Genomic DNA, 14,913 nt, shown 5'->3' on the forward strand with positions numbered 1-14,913 from the left:
ATCAGTTCGTCCTTGGGTTTGTTCCAACTTTGAAGAAGTTCGGTCACTGTGTCTCCTGACTGTCGCCGGTGCGGGGGAATAAAAAAGAAGAAGAAAAATCTGTCGACCATCTAGAGTTCGTTATTCACAAACTGTTCATCAGTACAAAAACACAAAGAGTAAAAACACCAACTTGTTATGTTCTGGACTATCTCTTGGCTCGAGCTTCATGACGGACAGATATGAGAGTCGTGTTGCTCCTCTCATCAAACTCTCAACAAGAAAGTCAATAAGATAATTTCCTTAAGTGTCTGATCTTTTCTTCAAGACCTGGTTCAGGTCTGGTTTTCACTTGTAGTTTCCTTTAAGACTTTATAACCTCTACTTTAGAACAATGACGCTGTAGAACAGACAACATGCCTGAACTGCATTTATTACCTCTGACTTTCACACCGTCAAATATCATACACAAGGCTTAAAAAAAATCCTCCTCCCACGGGAAGTCCACCCACATCAGCACAAAGTTAACACATCTGTGCAGAGAATGAGGCAACTGATGTAACTTACAGCTCGAATTAATTCACAGAATATGAATAAATTAAACTGAACAACTTAAATCATCACATTCATACATGCGGTCACAGAAATGTACATTTTATCAGCAGCTTACACTGGTTCATGTCAAATATTCTGTGTTGTACACGTTATAAATACAAGGCGTTTTCTGTTTCCGTGTCATCAAACCATAAAGTGAACGCATCTGTATTCATTCAGTTTCTGTGAATTAGTCCAGGAACCAGCTGTCAGGCAGAATTATGTTTTTAAAGTTGCAGTGGGAACAGGAAATATCTACGGAAGCCCTGAGAGGAAAGTGAGAAAAAATAAATTCAGCTGATCCATTTTCGGATCCAGTGACTTAAGACGAGGTGGAACAAGGTTTTGCCAGAATAATCTGGAGTTCCTTAAATTTTTTTATCATTTGAGAAACAAGTGAAAAATGTGAAAAAGAAGTGTTGTTGTCGTAATACTCATTTCAGCCACAAGAGGGTGATGTGCACCACTCACAGGTGATTTTTAATTTCTCTGTGTGTTCTAAACACAAGGTACATATATACTGTGTCTTAGGATGTTGTGTAACATTAGTCATGTCTTTTTTAGGCTATAAATGTATTTTAATCTGGGTTAATATGACGTTAGCGTTATCTATGCTAATGTTATCCATTAGCCCGCTAGCTAGCAAGTGCAAAACATATCATTCATGTCTAATAAACCACTACAACCTAGGTTGAGTTGACTGCATTGCTAACATTAGTTAACTGTAACGTGGTCATAATAACAGAGATGGGATGTTTTATCAATAAAGAATTTTTTAAAAAAACTTATCACTAGGACATTTGGACAGTTGCTAAGAGAATATGATAATTTTGTACTTTTAATAATAACTATACAAAACACTTTAGACACATCTTGATTTTGGTAATTTATTAGATGTAGAATTGGTTGCTGTTTATTGAATATTGCTAATGCTAACGGCAGATTAATGCTGATTACAATTTACATTTCTAGCCAAAAGAAAGACATGACAGTAATGTCACATAACTTGCTAACACACAATAAACTTACCTCATGTTCAGAGTGGATGGAGAAATAAAAAGCCTCTTGTGGCTGAAATGAGTATTACAACAACAAACAAAGAACAGACTTTTTTTTTCACCTGTTCTTAAATCACAATTCTCACTGGCCCCTCAGGGCGTTCGTAAATATCAATATTCCTCAGTTTTCCTCTCGGTATACAAACAGAGCGCTATGCTGCTAATCTTCTACGTATCAAACCCTCTAAGATAAACATCTTAAGAAGACTAATATTGATCTAACTCCATAAACTCATCTAGTGTCTATAGCCCTTCAAATATTCTCCAAAAACAGTCACATTGCATATCAGGATACAGTCGAGTTAGCTGATGTCAATTCAAAAGAAGTTTAAATTTCATTTAAATAAACAAATAAACAAAATCCACATTTTTCAAAACTTCATACTCAAATAACTTAAATAATTAGACACAAAATAACATCCGACTGATTTAAATAATCAATAACTACTGAAATATGGCTTCCGTTTACTCTTCATAATCACAACTTGTGCAGCTCAATAGTGGTGAGTCACTGAACTCGTCCATTCAGGGATCATGTGCTTATGCAGTTTAATGTTGGTGAAATTACGGGACCCACCATGAAAACACAACATCCAGTCTGTAACTATCGCCACTCTGAAGCTTCAGTTTCTAACTGTGCAGGCAATTATCTGATAGTCAAAGTTGAATATTGGTGGAATGAAAACTTTCTTATTGGCTTTTCTGAAAAATATCTTTGCAGTGATAAAACAGGGGCTTCAGCAGAACCATCTGGAGGTCATACTGGAGGTCTTCAGCTCTTCAGGAGGTCTGATCGTAATCCAGAAACTACGACATGGTGGTGTCTGAATAATTTGTCAGACATGTTTAATTCCTGTCTGATCAGGGGATTTTCTGAGTCAAAATATGTCTAAGTTCAAAAGATTAAAACTGAATGTTTTTTTTTTAGATTTCTAGGTTACATATAAAATGAAATATTAGCACACTAGCTAAAGTGCCTATTAAAAACTCATCCTTTACCATGTTAACATTAATGCCTGATTGGTAGTTAGCAAGCTTATTGTTAGCTTTACTGAGCAAACTCTATGAAGATAAAGATAAATGATATGATGATGATATGAAGGGTATTTATTCAACCCATGGTGGGTTTTAATGTCCATGTTATGTCATCAGAATTGGTTGATTAAGAGGGTCGCTCTGTGTTTCCATTTTTCACGAAGCCATAAATTGAACCTTAAACTTTGAATCTGTAACATAATGTGGAGGTTTCAGCTTAGTCATTAATGTGGTTTAGTGGCAAAGAAACTGCTTTTTTAGTACTTTAAGATATTGAATATTGTACATGTGAACCTACATTTGAAAACATACTATAACACTTTTTTTAAATTTACATCATAACTAAATGGTTATGACAACAGTTCTAGTTGTTATACATTTAGACCTCTGCCTCCAGCCCATTGTCCACCAGGCCTCCATGATGGCTGCTGAGAGATTTGTACCAGAGTAAACTGGAGCCAACGAAAGCCGGAGATATACTTGCTTTTCAACCACGTGTTCACACCGACAACCGGATGCATCGTGAACGTAATCATTCAATACAAGTTACTGGAGGATTCTTCTAGCTAATCAATTAGCTTAGTCATTTAGCTTCTCCTGTTAGCCTTTCTGTGACACTCTGGACCTTCAGTGCTGTAAAATCAGGCTAAACATGGGATGTAAGTGGGTTTTATCATCACTGGAGGCCTATTAATTAATGTCTACTAAGATATGAAATTAAGGAAATGCTTTATTATTTTCCCTGTGACACACACCAAGTTTGCCGTCCCTACGCTGCCCCTAGTGTTCATGTGCATATTGCATCTTTCACACGTCTAGCGTTACATTCTTCTGTGAACAAACGCCGCTCCAAACGGACCGAGGACATGCGAGGCAGCCGTCATGCAAATGCGTAGTTAAAAGTAAGTATATCTCTGCTTTAAGTCAAATTTTATTGTCAACTCAGTAACACCAGGCTACTCTATGCTAAATACTGTACACTATGAACAGTATTAATTTATAACTGCATCAGAAATCTGAACACTACCACTGACTCTGCTTCGTCAGCGAGGAGGTGTAAATACTGGAACAGTTTTAGATCTTGTTATCTCTCTTTTTTACACATAAGACGGTGATTTTGTTAAACTGTAACTTTTCTTATTGGCTCCAGAAAGTTAACAAAACAAAGCCCCTCTCAGTCCTGCTCAGGTCAGACGTCCTTGCTGTACAACATGTTGATAAGACATCAGTGACTTCAAGTAACCTGCTGATTTCACACGTCCTTGCTTCTGTTAGGAGTTTCAATGTCAGTTTATTGCGAAGACACAAAAACATGTCTGATGGGAGCTGATTGTTTCCAAACGGGCGAAGAAGAAGAAGAAGAAGGAGGAGAAGAAGAAGAAAATCAAACATGAAGTAGAAGGTGAGGAGCAGAGACGTCAGCTCATGCTGAGGCTGCATTCGTCTCACATGGGATGGACAGAGGATTTACTGATCTGGTTTATTCTGGTTATAGAAGTTTTACTGAAATTAAAATGGCATGAAATTAGATTTTAGACATCCATTTGGTTTTGTGTAAATCGTAACCATCTGGCTCACATTTGTCCACAGGAATGTTGAAGGAAAAGCTCACATTTTATCAAGTCTAATGTAAGACAACACTCACATGCCCGTATGTGCACTGAAAGCATTAATGGTCGCTGTAACTGCCCATAGTGGCAGCAAAGAGAAATTCAATATAAGTGATGGGTGACAGAATCCACAGGTTTCGTTCTGTGCAAAAATACATTAAAGAAATCAGGTGAGAATCTTACACAGTTACAGTCCTGCACTGTGTCCACAACAGCTCAGCAAAACTGTAGCTGCATTTCCATCCAAATCTAGTGCAAAATTTAGCCCATTTCCACTCATGTTGAGTGAATATGAGTAGAAGAAGATGAGGTCATTAAAAGATCCAGTCGAAGCTCAAACGACGGAAAACCAGGTGGAAAGAGACAGGCAGTAACCTCAGGGGCTGAAACATGAAGCCAACACGGAAGAACCAGAAGCTGCAGTTCCTCTAACGGCCACTAGAGTCTGGCTCCAACAGTGAGTCAGTCCCCATAGACTCCCATGTTAAAATGTCCAACTTTACAGCAGAAAGAAACATGTTTACAGCCTGGTACAAAAACTGTTTTGGTCTCTACAGCTGATTTCCTCCTTCATGACACCTGTTTATATAACTCACCTGTTTATATAACTCACCTGTTTATATAACTCACCTGTTTACATTTTATTAAGGACTACAGTTATGAAGAATTGGGGGCGTGGCCTCTCTGAGTGACAGGTAGGTGAGCGTATGCACCAAAGTCTCAGCTCCACACACTCCCCTCCTCTTTGCTCATTTTTAGATTAGCTGGGAGTTAGGGGGCGGAGTCAGGCACTGCCAAGATGGCAACGGTGGAGCAGCTCACTCTGAGCTTCAAAACCGCTCTTTAGAAACCTGTGGGTGATGTCATGGAGACTACGTCCATCTTTATTTACAGTCTATGGGAAAACATTATGGAAATCTGACAGTTCTGTTTGTTTCATATTTTAGTCTCATGATTCATGTACATCAAGGTTTATTCACTAACTCTGTTTCTTTTCCACCTCATCAAAGCATAAAAACGATCTTGTCGGTGAAGAGGGATTTCCATAGAAAAACACTGTAACTTTAGAAAACACGCACTTGATTTAAGTCACAGTTCAGCTTCAGATAAACTTTAAGAATCATTTTGACACAGAACGACGACTGTGGATTTTTCATGGACGGATCATTACAGCAACTCATGTTTCATTTTGAGCATGATTTTTCCCATGTGACATAAATGCAGCAGAAGTAAGGAGGAGGAGCCTGCGCAGAACGAGGGCGGGGCTAGCAGGTGACTGACAGGAGGCAGTTGTCACGGTTACGTCAGCTCGCTCCAGCTATAGGCCACAAAGAGCAGAACTAGGCAGAGGATGTGAACCAAGCTTGAGCCGACAATGTCCCAGATTTGCCAGGCGGGGGGCGGGGTTTGAGTGGTGACAGAAACCAACGAGGGAGTCTCTGACACCCCGGAGGAGGCGGGGTTTGGAGTTGAGACCGGCCCTTCCCGCTTCCTGTCCGGAGATCTTGTATCCAAGGCAACCAGCGCCCGAAGCGTGGCGCGAACTGGCTGCAGGCGGCACTGGGTGATGTCGTAGGGCGAACAGAGGGAAGACTGGCGCCCCCATTAGAAAGGGAGGAGGAAATACATGAAAGAAGGGAAGGAGGAATAAATGCAATAAAAGAAGGGGAGATGGTGGGAATGAAACGAGGGAGGGAAGAGAGGAAGCAAGGGAAGAGAAAAGGAGGGAGGGAGGAAGAGAATAAAGGAGGGAGTGAAGTGAAAGAGCAGGAAACAAAGGCAGGAAGGAGATGAGAGAAAGAACAGATGGGAAACAGATGAACAATAAGGAGGGAGGAAAGTTGGAGGAAAAGAAGTGCAAGAGTTTAAAGAAGTTAAAAAAAGATGATGGTGAGAGAAGGAGGCAAGAAGAAGAAGAAGGGAAAAAAGAGAATGAAGATGAAGGAGGTGAAGGAAATGATGAGAAAGAGGAGAGAGGAAGGATGGAGATAAAGAAAAAAAGTTCAAGCAAGAGGGGAAGAATAAACAGGAAGAGGATGGAAGAAGAGGTGAGGAGGGGAGGAGAGATGGAGGAGATCAGAGGTGAAGAAGAAACACGATGATGGTGAGACAGAAACAAGAGAGAAAGATCAAAAGAAAAGAAGGATGAGGGGAAAAAGGAAATGAAGATGGAACAAAGATGAAGGAGGAGGAAACAGGGAGGAAACAGGGAGGAAACAGGGAGGAAACAAGGAGGAAACAAGGAAGAAACAAGGGGATAAGTAAAAAATGGAGGAACAGTTGGAGGTAAAGTGCAGGAAGAAGTTCAAAGAAATGGAAAAAAGGATGAAAGAAAAGAACAAGGGATGAGAGAAATATTGTCCCAGAAGGAAGAAGATGAAGAAGTATGAAAAACCAGGAGAAGGAAGAGGAGAAAAGGAGGAGATTGGAAGTGAGGACGAAACAGAGGATGTTAAAAAACAAATAAAGGACGAGAGAAAAACAATAGAGGAGGAAGTAGATGAAGGAGGAAAGAGGGAAAAAGAGAAAGAAGAAACAGGTGTGAGAGGAAAAGAAGAACATGAAAGGAGGTAAGAGGAGGAGGAAGAGGAAGAGAAGGAAGAGGAGGAGGAGGAAGTGGAAGAGGAAGAGGAGAAAGAGGAAGACGTGGTGCGTTCCAGCCGGAAAGTAAAAAGAGAAAGAAAGAAAAGGCAGGAGGTTACCCGATGGACACAGAGGTCAAAGGTCACAGATAAGAGTGTGAGCTGGTGGGGTGAGGCGGGGCGGAAGTGGAGGCAGGCAAGGGGTTACCATGGCAACAAGAGGGGCTGCTTGCTGAGAGAGGACGGAGAGACTCTGACTCTCTCTCTCTCTCTCAGGAAGCAGACCATAATGAGGAGGTGAGGTGGCTGATGGGAAAGCCAGTGCAGTCAGCCAGCAGCGCAGCACGTTAGCATAGAAGCGGTTAGCATGTTAGCTCGGAGAAGCTTTTAGCAGAAGCGGTCGGTGAGAGCTACAGGCAGCCGGCCAGTAAGCAACAGAGGCTGGACACAGTCAGCAAGCAGCAGCAGAGATGGAGGTCAAAGGTCAACCAGGTAAACAGCTCAGATCCAGAATAATAACGGAGCAGATATGAAGAAACAAACTTTAAAATGATAATTAACGTGGTCAGATAAAATATAAAAACACAAAAAAATATAATAAAACAATCATTTTTAAAGTAGCAAATAATCCTGACAAATTCCACTTGTAAAAAATGTCACCTTCAACTCTGTAACATTCACCTTCATATAAAAACTTAATGATTCACTTCCTGGTTTAAAGACAGATGATATGAACTCAAGTTATTAATGAAAATTAGTTATTATGGTCCAAATGACCAGCAGTCACCAGCTTAACTGCCTGTCTCTCATTGACCGGTCCCCACTGGTAGGAGGATGTTGTTTCCTTTGCACAGAGCCATGCTAGCTGTTTCCCTTTGTTTCCAGTCTTTATGCTAAGCTAAGCTAAGTACTAAGACTAGTACCTCACCTAACTCCAAAGTGAAAGTCCATTTCCTGAAATGTTGAACTATACCTTTCAGACTATCTTTGGTTATCTCTCTCCAGCAACCGTATTTCCCAGAATGCACCGGCCAGAGCACGTGAACAGTAACTGGACAGATTCAGGACAGTTGCTGCACCTGCACCAAGAAACCATGTTCTCCTTTTACAGACCCAGTCTGCACAATGCCACGAGTACATTTAAAAACTCACACACCCACGCACGCACACACACACACACACACACACACGCACGCACGCACACACACACACACACCACACACACACACACACACACACACACACACCCACACACACAGTAAACCCAGTGTGTTTCAGACTGAAGCTGCCGTCCTGATGATGGAGGAAGCTGGAAGCCACAGGCAGCGATGACAGCGGTGATGAATCAGCGTTACATGTCAACATTAATGACCGAGTTTAAAAACGATGACAACAAAAAGGAGGCAGGTAGGAAAATGAAACCACACCTGGGAAAAGGCTGAATGCTCCTCGAGTTTTGATTTCAAGGATAGATATAGACTTATTCTCCCAGGGAGTCGGTTCAGATTTTCTTTTTGATTTTAAAAGACGTTTTTCAGGATTATTTAATTCAAGATCACATGACAGAAACGTTGGACCATCAGCCTTCCTCCCAGATCTGGTTCACAGTTTAGTGTTGTCATCAGTGTCCTGCAAAAATCCTCAGTTTCAGTTTCCATCTCACTCACCAACATGAATTGTAAGATAATTAAATCTGCAAATGTTGCATTGACATTAACGTAAAGATTTCTGTCTTTATTTTGCAGGACACCTTCACAGCTTCTTCTACCGCTTCTGTAGAATAATTAGTCGACTGAAACCATGCTGACAACAAAGTATGACAGCTGGATCTCAGGGGAGTTACTCTGATGAACTGGGGGTGTGTTTTCAGGTTGGAGGTTGCTGGTTCAAATCCCTGCGCTGATTGGCAGAATGTCCTTCAGCAACACGGAGGCTGCATCCATTCATTCATTCATCTCTTATAAACTATGTTGATTCAGTGCATGCTTCCCCTGACGCTGAGCCCTGTTTTCTCTGCTTATTTCACATTTTGCCACATGTGCACCATTGTAAGTTAGCCCGAATTAGCATCTAGCAGCTCCTGTTTGCAGTGCACACTTGTATGTACACACACCTGTCGCTGCATCACTGTGATACGGAAGAAAACTTCAAAACATGATGATTCTCAGGGAAGTTCTGCAGGTAAGGAGCATTTTTTCTATGATTTCAAAGGAGATTTATGGACATTTATTAACAATGAACACCTGAGATTATGATATCATTGGAAAGTGTAAGTTACCCTAAAGGTAAAAATATGTGTGAGTGAGTCAGGACTTAAAGTCTGTCAGAAAGTCTCTGGTGTTTGGTATCACACCAGAATATTTCTTTGTGGTGAATTTTTGGAGACATAAGAACAAACTTAGAAACGACCCCCAGTTCAGAGAGGCGACGGCTCTGCTGTCGGAGCACTAACAGGGTGGAGGTGTCTTACCTCAGGCACACCGATCTTTCTGCAGGCGTCCAGGAAGTTCTCCACGTTCCTCCGACACTTGGCCATGCTGAGTTTGGGCTGGAAGCACAAAGTCGCACAACGTGGCATTTACACAACAGTCATCATTTTCAAGTGCCAAGGTTATCGTTAACTAAAACTTACAACATAAAGAAAAAGAAAAGATTTTCAAGTATCAAGTAGTGTCAAATATTTTATTGTTAATTAGCTGCAGTGATGAGCCGCAGAGCTGCAGCTGGACAGTCCAGTTCATGTTGAGTCGCTTCAGAATCTGGTTCAAATCTCTAGAGTTTGTTGTTTTTTTTAGTTTTTTTCTGCGTCTCGCCTCAGAAACACAGTTACACACATTTTACACTTAAAGCTGCATCTTGTGTCGAATGTTTACATGTTTGTGTCCATAGCTACAGTTTATGTTGTTGTTGTTGTTGTGTCCAGTTGAGTTCTTCTGGTTAATGACACAGACACACTGACTAACACACAGCTGTAATAGTTGTCTCTTGTGGATGTTGTTCATCTTTCCTCAGTGAAAACATTTTTTAACGGTTTTTCTGACCTTTTTGAATCTTGCTCCAACAAATACCACATATTACAAAAACATTAAAACTAACATTGAAACTAATAAAAACTGTAAGTGAAAACACAAAATAAAAAATAAAAACCAATGAAAAATCCAAAGCTATCATAACCTTGACTTGTCTGCTGCTTTAACAACAGAAAAATACTTTTTTACTGCAAAACAAACTCACCTCCAGTTCCATTGTCACCACTTTTACAAACTCTATCAGAGAGAAGCTGAGATAATGAATAAAAACAGATTCCTGTCAGACGTACCACTGCAGGTGAGGGGACGTGGATGCTGCCGACAGAGCGCGGGCGAATGTGATTGGCCAGATGGCAGAGCACGACGCCGTCCATCAGAGACGAGCCGAGGTCCTCGGGAAGGGCGACCTTCAGTCTGCTCTCGATGCTCTGAGGAACCAACAGCAACACAAACACAAGGCTCGTCTTAAGGCTGAACCAGGAAGTCTATACCGTGCACCATACACACTCTCAGTGTACAGCTTCTTTACAGTTAGTATTTAATACATTATTGTACTGTACTGTTTTGTTCCAACAGGAAATTATGCAAAAGTCTGAATGGAGAGCGTTTGTTGTGTGGCTTTTCTGTTTTTAGCAGCCGTTCACAAACACCATTTCCCAAGAGCTCTCCACCACCTGGAGCTAAAGGTCACGACTCGACAACAGAGTCCCTGACTGAGTCCAGCAGGACAGAGAGGACTGAACACTAAAAAAGTGCCGACGTCTGCAAGAGTCTGTGTTTTATCGGGGGCAGCAGCCAAGTCTCTCTCCAACATTTAAGACTGGTCCAGTCCTGTTTTGTTGGTTTCTTTTTTTTTTTTAAATGTTTACATCAAACTGCACAAAGGACGCACACTGTGGTGTGTAGTAAAGAAGTGAGTGGATGTTTACAGCTGCTGTAAGTGTAATGATCAGTAGTAATCAGTGTGTGTCTCACGTCTCTGAGCTGCTCCATCAGCTCCAGTTCCTCTCTGAGCTGCTCCATCTTCCTTCTCATGGTGAACTGAGGATCCACAGACTCCAGACTCTTGTGGCTCCGCAGGAACACTGCAACACAACAACAACAACAACGGCGACAACAACAACAGGACAGGTAAGGTTACACTGAAACATTCACATGGACACAGTGACTTGGTTACAGTCTGAAACATATGAGTCTCATAGCGTCTCTCAGGCGGAGACGATTCATGATATCTGAGGAGAAAAGGATCAGGTGAGAAATCAGGACCTCTTCAACACCTGTCTGATGTCAGGAGCTGAAATACTACGAGTTCACATCAGGAAATAACCAATCAAATGGCTCCTTCATTTCAGAAGCAGACCAAAGTGACCTGTAATTCTCAGCCTCAGAGTGTAAATAAAGATGGACGCAGCCTCTGTGACGTCACCCACAGGTTTCTGAAGAACGGTTTTGAAGCTCAGAGTGAACTGCTCCACTGTCGCCATCTTGGCAGTGTCTGACTCCGCCTCCTAACTCCCAGCTAATCCAAAAATGAGCAAAGAGGAGGGGAGTGTGTGAAGCTGAGACGTTGATGTATGTCTGTTTGTGGCAAGCGTACGCTCACCCACCTGTCACTCAGAGAGGCCACGCCCCCAATCCTCCATAACCTTAGTCCTTAATAAAATATAAACAGGTGAGTTTTATAAACAGGTGTCATGAAGGAGGAAATTAGCTCTAGAGACCAAAACAGTTTTTGTACCAGGCTGTAAACATGTTTATTTCTGCTGTGAAGTTGGACATTTTAACATGGGAGTCTATGGGGACTGACTCACTGTTGGAGCCAGACTCTAGTGGTCGTTAAAGGAATTGATTTTAACGGCTATAGCTAGTTGGCTAATCAATGTTAGCTCTGTGAGTTGACTGACTTTTTGTTTCCAGCTGAGGTGTTTTAAAACCACAATCCTGTAAAAGGGTCTTAAATGTTCCCTAGACGGCTCCACACATGATATCATGCTATGCTAACACACTGAAGCTAAAGCTAACAGGTGCCAGGTAAAAACTCAGCGTGTGTTATCACACATCTAGAGGTCATATTAGCATTGTTTCATAAGAGTGTTTGAATGTGTAGTTGGGACACGCTTTACACTGAAGTATAGTAGTTATAGTTACAAATATAATCTGGTCATTTATTAAACATTCACTTTTCAACTGAATTTGATTTAATGTCAAAACCAAATCACCACATCATCAGTGATCCATGATAAAATAACAGAAGAGGAACAAAAGAGAGGAACATGAAATCCTGCTGGAGACTCTCTGTGTGAGCAGCAGCTGGATGCAGAGAACCTCCATCAAAACCAGAGTAAGAGAGGAAAGCGTGGACGTGGACACACTAACTAACGTTCTGTATATTCACTGACACAGAAAAAAAAAAAAAAAAAAAAGCCGTTCTGCCATAAAAGATGTAGGAAGCTTATGTAAGCTCGAACATTGACGTGCACTCATGCAGTCAGAGCGCAGCGCTTTGTCACAGGGGCGGTCATGTGGACAAGAGTTCAGTGCTGCGTTATAACAGCCTGAACACACACACACACACACACACACACACACACACTCACACACACACACACACACACAGCTGATTGACTGTACATTCATCTACGTGATCACACACACAGTCAGATAAACCTTACACCACCCGGCTGCAGAGAGAGGTGGCTGTGTAGAACAGACACTACACACTACACTGACACCAAGACAAGGGTAAGAACTCAGAAACTGGAATCATGAAGCAGAATCAGATTCGGTAAAGTATAAATGACGACATACTCCGAGACACACACACACTCACACACACACACACACACACACAACACACACACACACACACACACACACAGCTGATTGACTGTACATTCATCTACGTGATCACACACACAGTCAGATAAACCTTACACCACCCGGCTGCAGAGAGAGGTGGCTGTGTAGAACAGACACTACACACTACACTGACACCAAGACAAGGGTAAGAACTCAGAAACTGGAATCATGAAGCAGAATCAGATTCGGTAAAGTATAAATGACGACATACTCCGAGACACACACACACTCACACACACACACACACACACACACACACACACACACCTCCTCAGTGTCCTATTTTCTACAGACACAGCTTGTATCTGTGTAGTTCCTGGGAGTGGCCACAGGGGGGAGCTACAGAGTCTGATGACTGAGGGACGTCATGGTTTTGGTTTTCAAACACTTCGTCCAGTGTTTTACTACATAAAGACATTTTAAACTAAAACCTCTCTATGACTATTTTTCAGAATAAATTTATATTCTAAAAATGTTTTTTTATCAAAGACATTTAATCATAAATCTTAATTTCTCAATATCCAGTTGGAACTCATTTTTATAAATTTTGTCCTGACTTGTCTAATTCGAAAATAAACTTTGGCAACTTTTTGTTGAATATTTTATATTTGTTTTTTGGATAGTGAAACTGTCTGATGAAAGTGAAACCTTCAAAAATAAAATCATGTTTATGGCGTGATACAGCTGGGTCAGAAGGGAAATGTGTTTTTGGTGATTTGGGTGAACGACCCAGCAGGAGGAGAGAGAGAGTGAGGACATGGACCTGCAGGTGTTTCTCATCACCTCAGGTGCAGGTAGGAAGTTCATGAGACTTTTCAGGGAGGTGTCCTGAATTTACAGAACAGAGAAAAACCTGAGAACAAACAAGAATAAAGACTCAGTGATGAGTTTGTTTGTTTGACCCCAGATAATCCTGAGTGACGTTCAGTCCCTCTGCTGCACAGAGAGAGAGAGAGAGAGAGAGAGAGAGAGAGATGAGGGGAGATAATGAAGGGCAAATAGTTTTATCTCCACAGTTTTATCTTCTAGGTCAAATCATTTCACAAGCTGCTGCGCCCCCCCCACCCCCCACCCCTCCCCCCACTCTTCATCCTTTTCTTCCTCCTCCTCTCTGTAAATGTCTTTCTGTCTCTCTGCCATCTGGACACTTTGAGCCTGCAGCACCTCGTGTCTGTGTCTCCTCCTCTGACGGGTCATTGTTTTTAAAAAGCCAGCTCACTGTGACAGACAGAGACCAGGTCAGTGTTTCACACACAGAACCGAACGCAGACTGTGTTTCACCGGCTCAGTCAGTCAGCGGTGAACACAGCAGGTCTGCAGGTCTGCAGGTCTGCAGGTCTGCTGGTCTGCAGGTCTGCTGGTCTGCAGGTCTGCAGGTCTGCAGGTCTGCTGGTCTGGAGGTCTGCTGGTCTGCAGGTCTGCAGGTCTGCTGGTCTGCAGGTCTGCAGGTCTGCTGGTCTGCAGGTCTGCAGGTCTGGCCTGTGGGTTGACATGTGCACAATGACAAAGCTAACGCTACGTGCATTTCCGATGATTTTTTTTTTGTCTATTTTAATTAAATTGGGTCGTTTGAACAGGATGTGGAAAGGTTTTTTTTTTTTAACCCTAATTCAAACAGTGAACATGTAACTGTGTAACTGTAACCAAAAGCAGGATTAGCAGGTACAATGCTACAACCATAGTTTAGTGTGTTAGCATGCTAACATTTGCTTATTAGCAGTAAACACAAAGTCCAGCTGAGGCTGATGGGAATGGTTTTGGTTTTGCAGGTATTTGGTCATAAAACAAAGAATAGGACAATGAAAAGTTTGACCTCATGATGGCGCTACATGAAAAAAATCAGAGGATCAGCAAGGTTGTTGGAGTTCATCCTCAGGGGAACACGAACGTCTGAATCAAAGTTCATGGCAATAAATCAAATACTCGTTGAGATATTTTACTAAAATTCAAAGACGTCAAAGTTTGATCACTGGATCATTTCCTGTTTGTACAGAAACAATATCGTGCGCTAATTTTCTTCGGTACAAACTCATGAAACTACTTTGTTTCAGCTGCTGCTGATGTTTACTGACGCAGACAGAAAGTAATCCTCTCCCATTCAATAATAATACAGATGGATGAGCTCGTTGTTATCTATCTAAGCCTTTTCCAGTGTAAACCTGCTCCT

General features: G+C 41.7%; 1 protein-coding gene across 9 annotated transcripts in view; it reads right to left on the bottom strand.

Moving 5' to 3' along the window:
• lrch1 (leucine-rich repeats and calponin homology (CH) domain containing 1) overlaps window positions 1-14,913 on the bottom strand; it is a 313,647-nt gene that overhangs the window by 237,211 nt on the left and 61,523 nt on the right. For 5 of the 9 annotated variants that reach the window (XM_056389984.1, XM_056389988.1, XM_056389985.1 and 2 more), the window contains 4 exons: window positions 10,863-10,972; window positions 10,178-10,315; window positions 9,329-9,406; window positions 397-5,869 (listed from right to left, as the gene is read on the bottom strand). In XM_056389984.1, coding sequence (XP_056245959.1) covers window positions 5,576-5,869; window positions 9,329-9,406; window positions 10,178-10,315; window positions 10,863-10,972 — 620 coding nt within the window. In that variant the 3' untranslated portion in view covers window positions 397-5,575. Of the gene's footprint in view, window positions 1-396; window positions 5,870-9,328; window positions 9,407-10,177; window positions 10,316-10,862; window positions 10,973-14,913 lie in introns of those variants that run through there. The other 4 variants (XM_056389989.1, XM_056389987.1, XR_008829091.1 and 1 more) reach the window with 3 other exon arrangements.

Source organism: Seriola aureovittata, chromosome 11, assembly GCF_021018895.1.
Source record: "Seriola aureovittata isolate HTS-2021-v1 ecotype China chromosome 11, ASM2101889v1, whole genome shotgun sequence".
Classification (NCBI taxonomy): Eukaryota; Metazoa; Chordata; class Actinopteri; order Carangiformes; family Carangidae; genus Seriola; species Seriola aureovittata.